Raw genomic sequence first — 21839 nt, 5'->3', positions numbered from 1 at the left:
TGGTTTTCCAAAGGTATGACGTGAGCACAGTGGATGTCAGGGCAAAGAATCTTTCACTGCTCACAGCAGTCTGTTTGTATGGTTTACTTATACCCAGAGTTGGCATGGCAACTGAAGTTTTTCTTCTACAATCATAGTAAGATCAGAATGAAAGCCTTTCTTTGGCAAAGTGATGGAAAACTTACTTGCTTTAAGCCCCTGCAAATAAGTACCTGACTCTTTTCATATGAGAAAGGAAGAGAACTATCAAATTTGCTGCCATTTAAAAGGAAGCCAGATGGCTCTGTATGCATCTGCACAATGCAGAATCAACACAACTTTCAAAATATTGTTCCAAGCAATTAGTTATCTTGCATCCATTGAAAGAGTGAACTTATTTTTATGAATTCAAGCCCCATACATGATAATGAAGAGCCTCACAAAGGACTCTCCTACATGTTCTTTAGGACTCAGAATGTATCTCTGAGAAAAGTTAGTGTAGCTACTGCCAGATCCGAATCCTGCTCTTTACACCAGAATGGGTCTCAAGCTGGTCAGCAGGTCATCTGTAATAAAAGGATAGCGGCTCTCAGTGGAACCTGTAAGTGGCTGAAGGAGAATAAGCAATTAGGAATGAGAATTGTGACTATAATAGTGGTGACAGCAACACTGTCCAGAGTAATAAAACTCCGAAGAAATACTCATTAACTTGGAAATCTGCTAAAAATAAAAGTGACATTTTATACTTCAAAACATCTATCCTCATTTTATATGATTAAATATTTAAACAGCACCTGATTTTTAGAAAAAAACTATATCACCTCATTGCAGCTGGAACTAGACCTGGAGGATAACATTTTCTCCACTGAATGTTTAGAAAATGTAGTAGAATAGCAGCGTATTTCAAATAGTTAGCAAAGATCAACCTGAGCCACAGACTCAGAAACAATATGATGTCCTGAAAATACGATGGTAAATGAAAATGGTAAAGAAGTCTGGATGTTGGTTAAACTACTAGGACAGAATTCAGAACAACTGAAGCCAATTAAGAAATTCTTCCTGAGAAACTTCTCTTTTAACTTGGAAAACTACTTGAGCTCAGACTGATTAATGTCTTAAACAAAGGCTTGTGCTATTTTATAAATTAACTGATGGGTATAGTATTAGTCCACACTTACTACTTTTAATGGAACAAAGTGGTGAATCAACCTCCTCTGGCACAGTTATTACAGTTGGAAGAATGATTTGGGAATAATACTCGAGTGGCATTTTTTCACCAACTAATTATTGGACATTAAATATTTCTGTTATACAGCCAGCTGTGATAACAAAACACTAGCGCAAGCATGAGGTAAAAAACACTACCTTTCTTTAATAATCTTTCCTTGATTGTTTCTTAAATAAAAAATAAACTTAAAATCATCCTTTCCTCATTGATACTGATGGAGTCTTGCCTCTTGGAACACAGTTGAGGCAACTACAGCTCTGAGCTTTTTTACAAAGATAATCTTACAGAAAATATTGCCCTTTCCTTTACAATTGCTTTATTATTACTCTAGTATGTTATTACTTATGAAATCTTTCAACTATACACACTCTGGAATAATAACTTCCATGCACAATACATCTCATACTGAAAAGCTGCAAGACACTTTTGAGAGCTTTGAGCTTGTCCCTCCACCTGCTAAAACAGATGGTGTTTTGCTTAAATTCCAGTGGGAGCAGAGTTGGCTATGTGCATCTATTTCTATTCAAAGGATGCTCTGGCTTTTCAAAGAGGACAGTGAAGTCCAATTTTAGGAAAAGAATGTTTAAAACTCTCCAAGTGAAAGAGATTTGAAAGCACACATGTCTGTCTTTATGGAACAGCAAATTCCTTGTTTGGGAAATATGTATCAGATAATAGCTACTGTTGAAAAAATAAGGACCATTTTAGCATATGCAATACAGTCATGTAGGTTCTCATCAGGCAGCCATGCAGGAGCTAATTCCTATGTTTTGTCTGAAAAGAAAAATCAACAAATGACCTGCAAATAGTTAAACCATACGAGAAACTCTATCATCTCTCATTCCAAAGACAAAATCAGATGAAAAAGTAAGTATCTTTACATTTATTGAAACACTATATTTTTGGAATCTCTCTACCCTAGAACCATAATGCAACTTACCGGCAGCATTAACATGGTACCTGGGGGACCTGCTAAACCATCAGCACCAGGGAGACCAGGACGACCAGGTGGACCCTGGGAGAATACAGGGGTGACAGAAAAAGGGATGAGAATGAAAGGACAGTTATTTATGGAAAACCTTTTGAGTCACTTAAGCTTGTATTCATAATGAGGCACTCTGGGAATGTTATTGTGGTAGCTAAAGAAGTAGGCTTAGGGAAAACATTCAGCAATAGGGAAGAAAACTATTCTCTCTAATTACCACACAAATTGTTTTAAAAATGATGTGAGGAGAACCTAGATTTCATAGGTTAGGCTGACTTGAGATGTTCCAGTGTTTATTTTATCTGATACATAGAAAACTAACACTGCTGATTTTCTTTAAAAAATTTTGAGTATGTTTAATTTTGAATGGCTACAGAAGTCCTACAGTTATGACTTGGAATCCATTTTCGTGAATTCTCTCTTCTGTGCCCATTTAAAAAGAGCTACATTTTTTGTGTAGAGTTGAAAAAATGTACCAGTGTGTACACAATTCTTATGGTTGCCAACAGGCAGTGCTACACTGATTAACACTGCTGTTGTGACAACTGATTTATCGAATTGCATCTTTTGTCCCAGCAGTCTTACTAGATGAAGCTGTCAAGGACATGAAGGACCTGTGTTATGAGTGCTCATTTGCATACTGCATGTTTGAGAAAAAAAGTATACGTTCACCAGAATGACTCTGCAGGCTTGCAATAACAGATCAACAAACGTCAAACTGACTTAAGTGATTCCTTTTGGCACTCAAGTGTTGAAGAAAACAATGGGAAAGCTGATCCTAAAAAATGTGGTCTTTTTTCCTCTCTTGGGGAATTAAGATCAATAATCTGTTATTTTTAGCTCTTTTTCCAAAAAAGTCTGGAACATCATAGAACAAATCCCTATTAATGGCATACTATAGGTACACTGTAAATAGAAAATTATCGTCAATTAAAAAGTATTGAATAACATGATGTTGTCATAATTAGAAAGAAGCATTATATATCTGGGCATTTCAGATTTAACTTTAAAAAACTGTTAAATGCATCCACAAGGCACTCAAAGAAACTTCGCTTTGACCTGTATCAACTTTATGCCATATGATTATGAGTCTTTGTGTTACCAAGTGAATTTGAGGGTTCTTTTTTCACTTTTTTCTCCCACAGCAGCATTTATGTGAGTGAAATTAATTCATGCAGTGAGTGCAAGTGAGACTTGTGCATAAGTGGTCTTCTACAGAAGGGTATGTTCATTCATTTCTCAATTATCTTATACCCAATATTAGGATTAGGATGACAGAATAATTTATTACAACAGCTGAAGAACCATAGGCATTTTTTACTTAAACAATGTTCCTTTACTGGACAGGCAATGTTACTTTACCAGCTTTTTAACCTAAGATGAAAACTAGTCAGAATGGTAATAGAAATACCTACAGTCTTTATTCATGTACACTGATTGTTTTATAAGAAAAAAACCGTATGTGCCTACACATATGTTGAAGTCAGGCACATTACTTCATGAAGATTGAATCTGAAAGCAGAATCTAGTTGCAAACATCTGCGCTGTTCTAGTGGGTTTGGTAACTAATTCCTACAATTATCTCTTTGTATAATGCATCTTTTTTAATACAAGAAATTACGTCTACTCCATGGCAGAAAATTGATGTGTTTATTCAAGAATTTTCTTATAAGCAACTTAGTGAGCAGCTAGGTTAAAACCTAAGTATTATGTGGATTTATTCCATTTTAATGTGTTAAAATTCCAATTTTATCAGTTTAGATTCCAAAATAAATCAGATTCCAAAATACAGTTAATCTACTAATCTACTAATCAAAATACAGTTAATGTGAAAGAAGGATGTATGCTGGTTTATTATCAAGGTGAAGTGTTGTTGCTACTATTATCTATTTATTGAGGCAAATGCATCTTCTTAGCACCTTGCACTCACAAATTCTGTAGAATAATGACATTGTTTTTCTCTGCATCTCTACATTTTATGGCTAAGTTCATATTGATTTTTTCAAGATGCATATAAGATATTTTAACCTACTGCTTTTTTCTATTTTAAAATTATTTCCATTAAAATGTACGCAGACATACAGGCAAACTAGAACTTCATTCTTTTCCACTTTCATATAGAAGATATTTCTACCATTAATTAAATATTTATCCAGTTTTTCAGTTGATGTACGCAGCTGAGTAAATCAGCCTCAGTTCCATTGAATTTTCTTAAGCTGTTTTTCAGGTCAGGATCTAACACACTTGCTCTTGTATAATTAATGCAAGACATACCATGAATACCAGGATAATCTGTATGTTGACTTACCCTTTCACCAGGGTCACCTGGAGGACCAACAGGGCCTTGTAAACCTGGGGGACCTGTAAGACCCTATGGAAAATGTATGACAAATTATTATGTTGAATGATGGCTCGCAGAATGTTTTTGATTTTTCTTTTTTTTGAAAGTTATGTTGAATACATATTTTGAGAAAATTGCATATATTAGTGCACAACTTTTTTTTTTTCTTATGAAGATTTCCAGTTAATACTTGGAAGTATTTGATTTTCACATGCACTCAGCTTGTAGCATGCTCTCACTGAAAATGCTAGACATGACCCCTATTTATTTCCTTCTTAAAATACTAAGTCCAATACATCCCCTGTGAACTATGACAAGATCAATTTTGTTTTAACTCAGGAATATCAAAACACAATGGCAATAAAAAGAAATCGTAATTAATCTACATACAGCAGGGCCTCTTGGTCCTGGCGGTCCTTCAATGAGCATACCCTGTTGTGGGAAGGAAAAAAGATACTAATTGGTCACATCATGGACAAAGATATAACAATTTTTCTAGCTGAACTATTAGAACTAATATTTCTTAGTTTTATGACAAACTTTTCTTAGGATATTCTGTCCACATAATGTAATAATATAGAATTTTGTTGAATAAGTTTGTGGGATGTCTTACTTTTTGTCTTACAAGTTTTCAACTAAAAAAAAATAATTAACAAAAGGAATGCACTTTAAATTCAGCTGCTGTAAGATGTTTTAAACCTATTTTGACTTCTTTATTGAGATCTTCATAGGTCATTTATTAGAATTAGAATCTGAATTGTTCTTTTACTTAAAAATTAGAAAGACTTCTAGGCTACAGGGATCTTGTAGTGCTAGATTCACAATAATATTTTATTTTTAATATGTTGTTAAATAATTTATGTGAATAACTCCAGTTATTTTTAGACTCGGGGTCTTATAGCACCTCATAATAAATGCCAGTCTGATTTCCAGGTCACACTAAGACCCAGGAACAGATGACCTTCACTTATACCTGGCTTTCCACAGGAAGGAAGACTGGGCAAGAGAGCTGGAAGGTAGCTGTAGTGAACTCCAAAAATGTTGGAGAGTGGCAGTGGGTACCTCTTCAGTATTATGGAAGGAAACTATATCTTGCAAAGTCTAAAAACCTATGCATTTTATGAGATAACACATAGTGAGCTTCTTCACAGATTATGACTGACAAGTCAGTCTTAACATACAGCTTATTCATTATTGTATTCCTCTATCTCTGATGAATGGTAATTGAAACAAATGCTAATCCTAGGATAGAAATATAGAATCAAAAGGAGCTCTTGGATCGCAGAATCCAGATTTTATCATGCTTCAACTTTAGCTATTTCTTCCCCTTAATATTTTGTTCTTCATTTGGTATGAAACAGAAAACTGATCAAACTTTAAATTCTATTTGAGTCACATAGATATTTGAAAGCACTCCTTGAAAATTCTAGAAGAATGAACCACACCAGTACTGAACTCCTGTCACATATTAAAAAATGGAACATTTTCATATAATCTTTTTAAAATCCAGGTATTGTTTATTTCATAACCATCACCCAGTAGTATAACATTCTGCTACAAAAGCCAAATTACCACACTACTTAAAGATGAGAAGAAATACGTAGGCTACTGCTCCTTTACTGCAACTGTGACCAAGTTATAACCTTTGAAACAAGCATTTAATTATACCTTCAGCAGTTTGATTGCACAAGCATGGGTTAAACATTCAAGCATTTATTTAGGCTGTTAGGTGGACTTCCCAGCCCATGCTGAAACCTGTACTTCCAACCTGAGCTGGAGGTTGGAAGCTATCTCTGCACGTTTGTCCGAGCACAGTTACACTAATTGCCCTGAAGAGCAGACCTATGCTCTGTTTTTCCCTAGACAAGAAGATTCTCCTTGTTTTAAGTGGTATGTGGTTAGTCTCTTGTGAAATAGAAAGAGAAGGCTGAACCGGCTACTATCTTTTGCCACCTTTACACAGTCCACACTGCAGGTGATTGTTTCAGAGATCACGGATAAGGTTACTGTCATTGTATCATGAATGACGTAGTTTGAAAACGATTTATCAACAGTGTGCAAGTTATATAGTGCTAAAGAAAAACTCACCCACGTCTGTACTTACGGGTTCAATCACAGCTGGTTCTCCCTTTTGTCCTTTTTCTCCATAAGCCCCATGTTGAGTCACCTGACCAGTAAAAACAGCCCCCAGAATGAATATAAGTAGAAGGCCTAAGGACCTGGCACAATAAGGAACTGCAACAACCAGTAACTGAAAGCTAAAGCTGGAACCATCAAAAATGTTTAATGCAAAAATTGCACAAACACTTTTTAAATCACTGGATATCATCAATTTGTAGAAGTAAAATTAGTGTTCCAATGGGATTCAATAGTTTGCACACCATGGTTAGCGTTAGGACTTTGGAATCTAAGATTTCTGTGTGCGTGTCACAAAGTTGTTTCTTTTCATATTTGAATGAACATATTCGTGGCAATTAGCAACTATTTTCACAGTCTTCTGAGGTAAGCAATTAGAGAGTCCTCAGCCCTATATGGACAGTACCCTTCAAGTATTTAATTCCATTCTTTAGTCATCTAATGAATGAAAGTAAATTAGTCTGAGTTTGTGATTACATGGCTTAAATGGGAGAAGAATTAAATGGCACTGCAAACATTAAATAGTGTTTAATGTATAGCCAGTTATGCTCCTAACTAAATGAACTAGCATAACTGCAAAATTCTTTTAAGGTCAGCTCTATGGAAAGTTTTAGGTTCAGGACTGAGACAACAGCATGACCTAAAAAAACAGGTCTATAACACATGCTAATGGCAGAACACAGTCAGATTCAAGTTTCAAACAGTGAAGGAAGAATTGTTTTTATTCAATCTATGAAATACATGTTTTTCTTCCGAACTACCTGTCTTGATTGGCAATATATCAACTGCAAGCTAGAAATTAAATCCAGTGCTTGTAAGATGAGAATTTTTTGCTTTCAGTAGAATGTTCCATGTTTATGCTATAGAAGCTGGGGATTTGAACATATCAAATGACTCTGAAGATAATGCTACAGTATTTTGAGTTATTTTGGAAAGGAAAAGCAGAGGTCCATATTCATTGCTTGTGCATTTCATACTGATTTATGAAATTACAAATTTCACTGTACAGTAGTTCTGTACACTGTATAATATAACTCAAGTAGTAAGTGGTACAGATAATTATGCTTGATTATATTCACACAATTGATTGTAAAAAAAAGGACACTGAGTACATATTTTAAAAATTGCCCCTTTCTTGAAAGTTTTCAGGTACTGAGTACTTTTCACCTTGCCTTTTTGATCAAAGTTAGAACTTAACTTACTTTAAATACATCCATATGTCAAAAGAAAATTATATGATACTCTAGTTCAGCAGGTGAAAGCATTAATAAAGCTGGCACAGGCTAGAGCCTAGGTTCCAATTCAAGCTTCCTGAATCCTTCAGTTTTGGAGCAAGGCATTTTAAGGTGAAATTTATACCAGGGAATAGAGTCTAGACAGCTTAATGCAAATGGTGCCTTATGGGCTCTTTCCTTTGCAGATAATCTGACCTTTTCTGTGTCATTCTAACACAATGTTCCCATCTGTACTAGAAGGAGAAAAGTAAGCTTGTATCTCATTGCAAGATAAACATCATTAAAAAAATACAATGACCTTAACTGAGTTTAGAAAGGAGTGATAAAGCATGGATTTCAAGATTGGCAGAGAAAAGCAATCTCACAGCATTTGCTTTTATTTCTTGAATTCTTTGTAAACTGAAATTTCAAGTTTGTGAGGACAGAATAAGGACTGAGCTAAGAAAATTCTTCAAGTTGGAACTAGTTCTGCTTCTCGCCTCAGTCACATTAGTTTTCTCTGCAGGTTCTACAATCTGGTAAACCGGTAAATGAGGATCCTGGCACAACCAAGGGAAAATTAAAGCCTTCCTTTAAGCCTGTGTTTAAGTCAGAGGAAAAGACAGAGCTCTAAAACACAGAAAAAAAGAGCATGATTCACAGGACCCACCATGTCATCCTATCTTCCTTTACACATACTGAGCTTTTAAATCACTTCTGCAAGGTCATAAAAATGTCACTGTTGACTAAGCTTATTTTCATAAATGAGTTCAGAACTCTAGCTTTTTGACTCATTCATTTTTATCCTTGGAAAGTAATAGAGGCCATATTATACTAAGGACTTGCGTACAATTCAACTTGTTAGTATAATCATATAACAGTGCTGATATTATTTAGTTCTTGCATCTGTTTTAAAACTTACATTCTTTCCAGCTTTAGCTCTAGTTTAGAAAGATTTAAAAATCCATGTTCATTTTTATCATTTATTCTCGAAATTCCAAATCTCTTCTCTCTTCTATTTCCCTCCCAACTTCAATCCCTCCCTTACCCCCTTCATCAGAAGTGACAAAAAAACTGCATATAATAAAAAAATAAAACCTCAGGATTACTAAAACAAGTGGACAAGTTTGATCCACAGCCTATAAAAGATAGTGTGAATACACCTTATATATACAGTGAGGTCTGTATCAGGCTCTTTAGAGTTATGAAAATATGTAACTATAAAAGCATTGCTAAGTTAAATGAATCTGCATTATGCCTTCAAATAACTTACGCTTGTTTCTGTGATATCAGTCTCTGCAGGAACACCTGGACCAAACTCCTCATTAGTAGAATCAGTCGGTTTCTCTTCATATTCTTTATATTCATAAAAATCATATTCGCCTAAATCTCCATCTACCAGAAGATCAGATTCACTGAGGTCTACTCCTCTGCTTCCATATTCAGTTTCCTCAGTTTTTTTATCATAATCCTCTCCAGTTATGTATTCTTCAGCAAATACTTCTTCAACAGGGTTTTGCTATTCATATCAGTAGCAAAGATTTGGGAATAGGAGGAATATGTGAGTTAATGTTAGTAAAGCAATATAGGCATATGCTCAACCACAATGATGACTTGCCAAAAAGAAGAAGGAACAGTAGAACTACAGCACATTGTCTTTTAATTAGAGTCTGAAGGAATGGAACTCCAGTCTTTCAGAGTAATTAAAAGGTCTTTGTCTACATAGTACAAAGAAGTAATACTTTCATACTTTATTTTCTTTTAATTTCCAAAACCTCTGAATTCAATATACCCAGTACGTTATGTGTAATGCTTGCTTAATGTTACATTAGTGCCAAATATAGCTAAGTTTCTCTGCTTGGTTTCACACATAGGTATTCATGAATGAATACATACACAGTAGTGAAGAGCAAATAAATTCAAAGCTAACACATGTATTGTAACAATCAGTGAAAAAATTCAGGGTTGTGTACAATAGCAATGTGCAGACAGTGCAAGCACCACTTTTGCTAAGCCCAGCCACCTTCACTATCTTTCATCTACAAATCCCCATGCCAAGCTAAATGTTTCTTTTCCTCTTTTCATGATTTGCAGTTAATTTATCATTCCAAAACTAGAGATGTGTCTGTCATGTCATTTTAAACATATTTTTCGTTGAGTCAAGTTCCACCTGCAAAACTCAGATTAATTTTAACATTTCTCAAAGTTCAACATTGCTTGTAGCTTCCAACTTTGATTATGCAAAGTGTCAAACCAAGCAATCAGCTTATAAGCATGCTTATAAGGATGCTATATCTGAGATGTACAAAACTATTTGTGGAAAAAGAATTGCTTTATTCTGTTACAAAAATCTCTTGGAAGGATAGTTTTAAAGTGAATCAAAGTTAAGATATTGCTAATATGAGATGGTTATTCTGGAGATGAACTATTATGATCTTAAAAATATATATTAAAAAGCTAATCAACATCCAGAGTCATTAAAATATAGTGCAATTAAAATAAAGGCCAGATTCTAATTTACAGTTTTCTAATTCCATTAGCTACCATTAGCTACTATGAGTTTTCCCATATAGTAGAGTAAACGCTAGAGCTCTGAGCCAATTCTTAGCCAGATTACGCCCTTAAGCAGAACTATTCTCATTAAGGACATAATTTTGTGCTTTGGATCTATCTCATTACAATTGTACTATTGTACAATTAGCCTATTCTTGCCCAAGAAGCAGAATAAATCTATAATCCTCTATCTATTAACATATGAGAGGTAAACATGAGACTTAATACAAGAACATTTTACACTAGAATAAGTAAAGTATCTCTTAATTCATGTTCACCAAGATACATGAGAGAAAACCAGGAAAACAAATAGGGATTCTCTCTCTCTTTCATTTTGCTCTTTAAATCAAAGAAAGTGTTGAACAAAAACTATTAACAACATAAAGACAAAATACCTTGTAATTTCAGGGGTCAGTTTTGTACATCTTATAAGCAACATATTTTCATTTGCAAACAATATGTAAAAGAAAAATGACATTTCCTCTAATCAGTCATCTTTTTTCTAAAGCTAGCGTTAATTAATATGCAGACATATTAATCAACACTTCCTTTTAGGTGTAGTAATGTTAAAAAAATAATGTTTAGGCTTGTCATTGTGGATTTCTGAAAACAGAGTTTGTACTAAGTTGAAATAATCATTTTATCTTTTTGATCGTTCAAAACACAAAGTCTCATTTGAACAGAATCTCAGTGAGAAATAATTAAGTTTTGTTGGCTGAAGAACTATTAAAAGGAGGCTTTGTTTTCTGATTCAACCTCAATACATAGCTATGCTTGCATTCGTTCTTTTCTTTAGTTAGGCTTGCTTTATGCTGCATCTTAAGAGTGACACAAAAAATTAGAAGGCGCACTTCCAATTACAGCAGGAGGACTGTGTCTACTATTTAACCTAATTTATACTAGACATAGCTCCATTCATATCCACACTGAATGCAACAACCCTGCATTCCCACAGAATGAGTCAATGAATGATTTTCAGAATCATAAGCTTTGCATGAGTTCAGCAGATCTTAGAACCAAAGGGAGTTTTGCCCAGGAAAATATTAGGTTCTGATATTGGCTGACAAACTGTAAAATCTTATTAATCACTATTATGGATACATATATCTTCAAAGACTGATCTTCTTCCTTTAACAGTGTGTTGTTTTGCTTTATTGACAACTGACAGGTAAGTATATTTGCCTATAATTTTCTCAAGCGTTCTCATTACCTCATTGGCTTCAGTAGTTCTGGAGGGAGCTTCTGTCTGGGGCCCGTAGTCATTTTCAGCTATGCTATATTCTTGAAATTCATCGACAATGTTTGCCTAGTATTAAAGAAAAAGTACATTATTAAAAAAATCCTGTAGGAAAAATCAAGAGATATCACTTTTATTCAGGTTATGTTATAAGCCAGATATTCATCTGGTGGGGATAGGTCTATTTTTTTCTCATTATCAGAGATCTTCCAGTCTTGGCCTGGGAAAGATCTTGATTTTTTCTTTGCTATCTTTACCCCTAGTTTGTCTTTTGTTGCTGCTTGATAACTTTTCTTCTTCTTGGTTGCATATTTTTCAGATTTTTTTGTTGTGGCCTTTTGGGGTTTGTCCTTTGAGCTAGTGGCCACTGTCCTCTTCTTCTTTTTGACCATGGCTTTCTTTTTCTGCAAATGTTATGAAAGATGGAATGGGAAAACATAAATAAAATGAAAAGAAAATGAATGAATGAATGAATGAAAGAAGTGTATATGAATGTGAGATGAATGCTGTCAGTTGTGAGGCCTTCCATAGCTAAGTAAAAGTAAGTGTTAAAGCTGAAGAGAAAAGAAATGAGTAAAAGAAAAACATTAAGTTTACATACAAATGACACAAATTGACAAACCACATGGTAGGGGACAGCTGGACACCACACAACAAACAGATCAGATTCTGTTACCTCTGTTTGTGCTATTGTCTCTTCAAACAGTGAGGGTCCCTCTGTTACAGACTCAGTTTCTTTATAATCTGCATCCCCATACTCATAGTCATATTCGATAAAATCTTCTGGTGTGTACTACATAGCAAATGAAAAATATGAGGCATTCCCATGTTAGTGGTAGCAAATTAGATTTGCAATATTGGAAATAATCTTAACCTTTACCTAGGACTAAAGCTTAAGGTGATTAAGTTAGCATGAACAATTAAATATAATTGGGGGGGGAAATACAGTTCCTTATTCTTCTCAAAGCACAATGCAAAAATAATAAAAGTAATAATAATAAGAAGTAATCAGGAAAAAAATCTTTTATTGGACTGAATAGAAAGACTCAGCTATAATTTGGATTTCTGGGAGCAACAATTGATGTTTGTGAAATAATATATTTATTTAATATTTTAAATACAAATAATGCCTCTTTTACGTATACTCTTTTATCTATGTTTTCAGGCAACCAGGAGAGCTGAAGAGATGCCAATATCTGACATGAATAGCATAAGTAATTTCAGATTCAGGAAAGAGCCTACATCTCACAAATAACCATGGCTATCCCCGTGTTTGGAGAGATTTAGTTCCCAAGATCAGGACCGCTCCATGATACATGCTATCTGAGCAATTAAGTTACTGATATAATTTCATTTAAGGCCAGATTCTCAGTTGCTATAAATTACTCCATAGCTCGGTAGCTATAATAAAAAGTGTTGGGCAGAGATTTCACCCACAAAACTTTTACAATTGAAAAGTGCTTACAATTAGCTTATGTAATTTTATGACACTAGCTAGGGAGCCAGCAACTCCTGAACTATAATCTCAGCTCTGCCACAAAGGTCTAGATTAGACATACCAACTGCTACTCATCACAGCTGAGAAGAAAGTGTTTTTACTTACTACCTCCATCATGCTTGAAGATACAGGGACTGATTCATCCTGTAAATTAAAGCTGTCTCATGGCTTCTCCTAATTCTTTTTACATCTCCACGCAGCCAAAAGGAGGTGGAATTGGGGCCAGAATCCCACCAATTTAATCCTTTTCCATGTTCAGAATACAAGAAACATTCTAATGTGCATAATGGGAATTAATGACTTGTGAAATCTCTTATTTCCCACTATAAACCAGCATCATTGCCTGAAGAATGAAGACAATATCTATTTGTTTCTTCAGATTGCTGAGAGGATTGCACATCTAAATGACTCCAAGAATTCCAAGAATGGAAGTAATAAATAACATCAGCATAAGAAAGACATTTTAGAAAAAAAATTATAAATGGGATTTAAAAAAATGTCCACATTCTAAAATATGTTCTACTATGTGACCTAATGTCTGGCTTAACTGTTTACCTTAACTGCTTACAGAGGCTTTTGATATAATTCCTGCACTTCCATTGTATACATTTTACTTAACATAAAATACAGAAAAGTTTATTCCTCAGGAAGTATGGGACTAACACTGAAAGACCTTGAACACTTAGAAGTCATAGAATCATAGAATTAGCAAGGTTGGAAAAGACCTCCAAGATCATCCAGTCCAACCGTCCATCTATCACCAATATTTCCAACTAAGCCATGTCCCTCAGTAGAACATCTAAACATTTCTTGAACACCTCCAGAGACTGTGACTCTATCATCTCTCTGGGCAGCCTGTTCCAGTGCCTGACCGCCCTCTTGGAGAATTATTTCCTAATGTCCAACCCGAATCTTTCCTGGCACAACTTGAATCCATTCTGTCTAGTCCTATTGCTAGTTACATAGGAGAAGAGGCCAACTCCCATCTCACCACAAACTTCCTTCAGGTAGCTGTAGAGAGTAATACGGTCACCCTTGAGCCTCTTCTCCAGACTAAACAATCCCAGCTTCCTCAGCCACTCCTCCTAAGACTTGTACTCCAGACCCTTATCACTGTCCTTCTCTGGACACACTCCAGGGCTTCAATGTCTTCCTGTAGTGAGGGGCCCAAAACTGAACACAGTACTCAACACGCGGCCTTATCTGGGCTGAGTACAGGGGAACAATCACTTCCCTGGTCCTGCTGGCAGCACTATTCCTGATAAAACGAGGATGCCATTGCCCTTCCTGGCCAGCTGGGCACACTGCTGGCTTATGTTCAACTAAGAGCCAATAGTATTCCAGCCGCTCTGCCCCAAGTCTGTAGCGTTGCCTGGGGTTGTGGCCAAAGTGAGAACCTGAAGCTTGGACTTGTTGAACTTCATCACACTGGCCTCAACCTAGCTATCCAGCCTGTCCAGATCACTCTGTAGGGCCTTCCTAGCCCTAGGCAGGTCGATGCTTCCTGCCAGTTTGTGTCACCTGTAACTTTATTGAGGGTGCACTCAATGCCCTCATCCAGGTCATCGATAAAAATATGGAATAGAACAGGCCCCAGTATCAACCCCTGAGGAACACTGCTTGTGACCGGGTGCCAGCTGGACATGACTCCATTTACCACCACTCTCTGGGCCTTGCCATTCAGCAGTTCTTTACCCAGCAAAGAGTGTATCTGTCCAAGTAACGGGCTGTCGGCTTCTTCAGGAGAATAGTGTGGGAGACATCATCAAAGGCTTTGCTGAAGTCTAGGTAAGCAACATCCCTTTACATGAGCTTCTGTTACTTCAGTACCGTGAGTTCTCGGAGTCCTATCACAATCAACAATTTCCTTTCTTTATTTCATTACATACATTTCTTGTATGGACAGCCAGCTTTTCTTAAAATGAGGATTGGCTGTTTTTTAAGAAGCTGACATTTCCTACTCGATTGTCCCGTTGAATATTTCTATGTCTGCATACATATAAACCGTTTAGTCATGAGATCTGCTAAATAAATAAGAAAGAATGTCATATAATTTTGGTGATTGTCCAAAACTATGTAGCATATTGATATAAGAACTTAAAACTGAATTTAAATAATAAAATATTACTACTTTAAGTGAAGAACATCCTTTCTCTAAAGTATACTGGCACTTTTAATCTGCCTGTTATGTAATGTAAAAATAGTTTTGATTTCCTCATTGGTATCATTGGAATTATTTAGAGAAATAAGTTGATTCTATTTACAGTCTATCAAAACCAGCAGTATTTTAAACTTAAATCTGATAAGTAATATGTGATTGTTCTCTCTCTATTCAGTAAATTAAGATTCCATCCTAAGAGCAGCAAAGCCAATGAAACGTTTTGACTTATGTAGGGCATTATCCAAAGGCCTCATGGGCGGTGATTATACATTTTTACAGGTGTATGAATGTATAAAAACATGTTTTCTGACTTGTGAAATTTTGGAAATGCAACTGAATACAACTTGTTTCTAGTGAGCTATGCCACTGACATCCAGAAAACAAAACAAGGTGAAAAGTTTCTAGACCAAACCAACAACATAAAGTATAGAAAATACATAAAAGGTAGGCTAAGTGTCTAAGTGTCTAATTCATCTAAGTGATGAATTGTTCTACCTATGCAGCTAATAAAATTACAAGACTAAATGCTGAAGTTGACTGGAAAGAAAAAAATAAGCCTGATATTTATGCTATGATCTGCCAGCAGTATAGTTTGGAAAGCCAGATACTTATGAATGAGAACTAGAAAACATTCATACATACCCATGCGAATATGAAAAGATCTGTTGCATCATGTAAGATAACAACAACTACAAAAAAAAATTATAATAATTCTACTTTGCAGGACTGTGCTTTACTCACTTCTATTAATGAAAATTCAACTTTCATATGGTACAATTTGTCTGCTATTATATACAGATACACAGGCAAAATGAACAGGAATAGATGATAAATGAGGAATGCCAGTTTCCAGCTGGAATCTGAGTACTGCCAAGGAAGTGAAGGTTTCCATGGACATTTCTTTCTCTCTCTCTCTCTCTTTTTTTTTTTTTTAAAGGTACAGTATTGGAGGGACGTTATGGAGAGATATGGGACATTCTCAGAAATCTGTAGTGGTTAAATTAATGTAGGAGAAAGCATTTGGAATTTCAAAACTATTTAATGGAAATGGAAAAGTACCCTCTACAACTTTCTAATTTTAGCCAAGACTATTAAGTTTAGCAAAAAAGTCAAAGCAGGCAATGAAAGCAAGTATGACAAAGATGAAGTTTGTCATGGAAGACAGTATAGCTTTGTTGCTATGTATCAAAAGATGGTCTTACTGGCCAGTAATGCAGGCAAAGAATGAAGAAATTGGAAGAGGATTTAAAGAGACGTTCATGTTGTAGAAGAGTCTGATGATCTGGGTACAGGCATAGCCAAGTAGAAGTATACTTTGATTGATTGCTTTAATTCTACTCAAGTTGAGCTCTGTCTACACTAGCTTACCAGTCCCTTTTACTGCTGCATATGAGGATGGTTATAGATTGACTATTTGCTCACAGTAATAGCAAACATATATAACTTTACAAACTTTTCCAAATATCTAAAACATTGACTGCATGGCATTTTAACTTGCTTAGGACCTCAAATTGGACAATAGCTAAAACATGAGGAGGGATTTCAGCTAACTGGGATCAGGTAACACATTTCAAATATAATGTAATTTTCTATTGTTTTTCTTTCTCCTGTTGTAAGACCACCAATAGTTACAGAACAGACGTTCTTGTAATGAATATTGCATATGACTACTTTCTTACAAATGAAAGGAAGAATAAAGCCTGCTGTTTCTTGATGAGACTTTCCACTATGACCTCATGCTTTCTTTACCAGAGTGATTATATTGCACTACCAGATCACCATGCTATTCCAATTAAAGAGATGAACTGTTTTCTTCATCAGATGAATTTTAGAAGTAGATCAGCAGCACACATTTCAACTGTGGAAAGACTTAAATATTCTTAGAGCCTTACTTTGAAAATGGATTCTTCTCCTATCCATACAAAAACTATTCCAAAATTGTCTCCTATTCCCTAGATGTAAATTTTAACATTTTTTCTTTCAAAATTATGATGAACCAGCAATTCATATGCTAAAGCAAAGAACTGTCAAGCCCATTGTTTATTGCATCAGCATTATACTAAGTCATCTATCTACTTAAAGAGCCAAAGATTACTATGAAACATTTTAGACTCTAATTTTTTACAAAATGCAATAAAACAAGGGATTTCAAGCATAATAGTAGTTTCAAATTCTGATGCAATAATAAAAAGAAATAAATGGCAGTAGATGTCAATCTTAGGACAGAAGGAAACAAAAATATTTAAAAGACCTCACAGTCTTTACATTATTTATAATAGCGATATGGGCAAGCAGATAAAAGGAGATAAGAACAAAATCTTCAACTTCCAAAGGCAGCTTCTGTTAAAATAAGATGATACTTAAGGCTCTATATTATGTATCTATACAAAAAAAGAGTACTAGGAAGATCTTTATTTTTAACAATGGCCAAGGTAGCAAAATGTAGCTTTAAATGTGATTGAAATTAAACATGGTTTTCTGAAGAATATAGGTTCTGATCAGTGGAACACCTGAAATAAAGAATACTAAAATAAACATCCTCTGAAAGGATGCCTGAATACTGCAATTTGAGTATGTTCAGGAGCCATTTGCATCTTTGATTTAACAAGCTCATTTCATCAAAGACAAACATCTCATTTCTTCAAATAACCCATTAGTTTGGGATAGATCCAAAATAAATGAAGCAAAGTTCTTGTGAGGAGCCATTTCTTAATCACAAGTGAGACAGTGTGATTTACTGGGTTGCAGAAAAATCTTCCAAGAGAAAATCTGAAATTCTGATAGCTGGAGCTGTTGAAAACCAGACTTGCCAACACTCCACAAAATACAATTCCCAACATACAAAATACAATTCGATGAAGATGAAGACTGACCTTGTCTTTCCCTAATCTAATTTCTGTGAGCTGGCCAAACATATGTGATTGAAGGGGAACTGAATTTAACTATATTTCCATTTATAGTAGAAAGTGTTGTGAAAACAAGACAAAAGCCAGGCTATTCACAAAATATTTATAAGAAAAACATAGGCACATAAATTCCCAAGGAAAGAGCATCCCCGATATTTTTAAACTATAATTTAGTCTGCTTATTCAATTCTTAATAGCTGATTATACAATGCTGTGCTTGATTATAAACATTATCTACAATCAGATACTCTTTTTCCTCCAGATGCAGATTTTTCAAGTAACTTTTAGACACTACTGCATTGATGTAGTGACAACAATTGAGGTCATCACTCTGTACTTAACAAGTTATGGAGGTTCATATTTAGATATTTGCCACCACAAACAAGTACAGTTAATGTATGCTTCAATTAAAGCATGTCTTCAAAGTGCGAATAAATGATAATAAAGACTAAAACATTCTAGTACTTTCACATTTGCAAATGCCAGACTGAATGATTCTTAAGTCTGATGAAGCTTTTGGCTTGCCTGAGCTGCACTGAGTGAAGTGGAACTGTCTTGGGCAGCATTAAAATACATAATATAGTTGATTATACATCAGGTAACAACTTTTTAAAAATATTTTTTATTAAACAACAACAAAAAAAAAAGAGAAAGAAAAACAAAGAGCTGGTAGAATATTTAACCACTGTGTATGCTTTTTTTCTTGAAACTAATGTGTCAGCGTCTCCTTTAATGCAAGTGGTTAAAATTCTTAATGAGATCTTGAGGTATTCATCGGATTTTTTTATGAAATTTTTTTCTACCTGTACTTCATCTTTGAAAACAGTTGTTTACAAACATATGCCAAAAAAGCAATGACATCAATAAGGTGTGATTTTAAAGCAAGGGGTATTTTTTCCTCTGGTGAAATAGGTCTTATAAAAGTCTAGTAAAGAGAGAGATGATCATTTATTTTCTTTGAATTGAATGCCTGATTCCAACTCTATACATTAAATTTAACAATTTGAATGTATTGTGACTGAAAATGGCATTGCAAATATATAAAAATTGATTTTTTTCAGAAATCTTGAAACCTGTTCTCAGATTCCATATACATGGTCAGAAAAGCAGAAAAGCTATGAAATACATATTGCAAAATTAGCTTGTATTGTTTTTAATAATTTTATGCTTTTATTGAGCTTTTTTTGAAATGTTGAAAATTACAAAATTGGTCAGCACATCATAAGTACTCTGGATATTTCTTCCGCAGTGAATGTGTTAACTTACTAAATTACTTTATGAAATAAGTATTAAACTAGGGCTTGTGTTAAATAAGAAAACTTGCATATCTGCTCCATAGAAAGAAAATGCCTATCTTCACATGTTTAGTATGTTGAAATATCGTTATTGGTAATCATTGTGCCACTGCATGGCAAAATGCAATGTGTAATACACGAGTTTCAATTTGACTGTGTGTGGTAGATGCAAGAGAAGGATTTAACGCTACACTGCCCTCCTCTCCACAGCATTCCTTTGTCTGTGCTCAAGTTACACACAATTGACTCACAAAAAATATTGCTTAAATAACATAATGTTAAAAGTGTATGGTCTTGTGGGTCCACGTTACTAGCTGTCCAGGGTTGCGTGTAGCCTGCATGCTGGATGTGCCTGTTATAAATGACATCTTACTCAAAATGCTATATGTATGATATATTACTCAAAAGGAGAACATTGTCAATTGTTTGATGTTATGGTTCCTTTTCTCTGGTTCTCATCGAATGTTTTCAATAGATGTGAAGTATGTAAGTGGGCACTCTATATGATGAACATAGAACTATATATGTGAACATACGTAGCCATATTATAATTATAAAACCTTATTTTTCTTTTGATCTTTGAATAAATGTTCTTCCTCAACTGACGTTAAACAATTTTGATATAGTATAGGAATAATGCTTGGCAGCAGAAAATTTAGCTGATCATCCATTATGGAGAGAAAGTAGACCCTGGGATATTTTATTTACAGCCTACATTCTTCAGAAACTCTAAAATACAGTCTAATAATTCTCCTGTAGTCAATGCTAGTAGTTGAGCTCAATTATTCACTCCTAATTTATCCAAAGAATATACTCTGAATCTAAAGGCTGATCGCAACTGATTCTATGGACAGTAAGCCTTGTCTGCATGCATTACATTGATGAGTAGGAACAATAATTACTGTCAATGGTGGCCAAAGCAAACAGGTATTTGTAATCCAAGACATGTTAATTTCTGTTTAAGAGTTTATGTCAGTTTGGAGACAAGTGTTTTCATTTTAGTTAATATATTGTAAACATATAGATACGTTGCTCCTCTGTTGACTCTATTGACTTCGGGATTTTAACAACCTTTTCCCCCAAAGATCAATTTATTAGACTGACTCCTTTCAGTCTTATTCCAAAATAGAAAAGCCTTAGCTTATTCCAAACTTTCAAGTCTTTACAAAGAAAATAGAAAAAGAAATAGTCCCAAGCCATACAGAAGCAAGTACCAGGGAAGTTCTGCAGAAGAAATGTTGTATTATTTGAAATTAAATGATGACATTTAAAAAATAAAATAAAATGCTAGCTTCAGTTTTATTTCCGTAAAAGATCAACAGTATGATTTTAGCCTGATCTGGTCTGGAACATAGCGCATGGAGATCTGTATAACTAAACACACAGACAGACAGTTCTACGAGGGGCTCATTAACAGAACAGACTTCATGTACTGCTATGTAACTGTCATGCCCCTACATGTAATGTGATGTAATGAGCATGTAATTAACTTCACACATCTTCAACTGGAAAAATCAGAGGCAATGGATGTGGGATCCTGTATAGGAGCTGTTAGGTCAGGGCCTGAACCAGTCATTGAGCACCTGGTGAAGGGGTGCAGCCAGACCAGGGAGCATAGGTGGAAGCAAATCACCTGTGTGACTGGAAGGGTCCACCCCTCCCAAACTTCTTTTAAGGGCTGGCAGCTGCAGGGGAAGCACCTCTACTTGGTCTCCTTTGGAGTGTTCAGCAAGCTCTGTTTCTTAGGGAGGAAGGTAAGTGATTCCTTCTTTATTACTGGATTGTGACCTCTGCGTTTCTTGGTTGATCCAAAATGAGTTTAAAGCCACTATGTCTATTATTGCCTATCCTTACAGAGCCCCTTTAAACCAAGTTCCTGGACCCATGGAGCTGTGTACTTCATGACATAATTTTCAGTCAGATACAATAAATAGTAACAGTAAATAAAGTTATTGTGCATTAAGGAAAATTTCTGTCCCAAAACAGACAATTCAACAAGTTTTTAGTGCTGGTTTCTTGAGCAGTCACCAAGAATAATCATTTGGGTCACACACAGTGAACTGAGAGCATACTAACTGTCCAGAGCCAAGTTCAATTAAGACAAACCACCTTTTACAAATGATTTCCACCTCATAGTGAAAGTATGAGAACAATTTTATTACAAGTATTTGGAATATGTATGACAATGCATACAGCTGCTGACCCCCAGAGGTCTAATCTGAGAGACTGTCTTGCCATTAGTGAATTGATTAATATACAATTGTGAGAACTGTCTACAGTGACAAATGGTTTCAGAAGAATTTTCA

General features: G+C 35.1%; 1 protein-coding gene across 1 annotated transcript in view; it reads right to left on the bottom strand.

The window, feature by feature from the left end:
• The window catches only part of COL11A1 (collagen type XI alpha 1 chain), a 134925-nt gene that overhangs the window by 77898 nt on the left and 35188 nt on the right, over nt 1-21839 (bottom strand). The window contains exons 6-12 of the mRNA XM_085231338.1: nt 12350-12466; nt 11647-11742; nt 9157-9402; nt 6638-6700; nt 4924-4965; nt 4501-4563; nt 2148-2222 (exon numbers count right to left, since the gene is read on the bottom strand). Coding sequence (XP_085087464.1) covers nt 2148-2222; nt 4501-4563; nt 4924-4965; nt 6638-6700; nt 9157-9402; nt 11647-11742; nt 12350-12466 — 702 coding nt within the window. The remainder of the gene's footprint in view (nt 1-2147; nt 2223-4500; nt 4564-4923; nt 4966-6637; nt 6701-9156; nt 9403-11646; nt 11743-12349; nt 12467-21839) is intronic.

This window comes from Meleagris gallopavo, chromosome 10 (genome assembly GCF_905368555.1).
Source record: "Meleagris gallopavo chromosome 10, MGAL_WU_HG_1.1, whole genome shotgun sequence".
In the NCBI taxonomy this organism is placed as follows: domain Eukaryota; kingdom Metazoa; phylum Chordata; class Aves; order Galliformes; family Phasianidae; genus Meleagris; species Meleagris gallopavo.
This window is presented reverse-complemented; position numbering and strand designations above follow the sequence as displayed.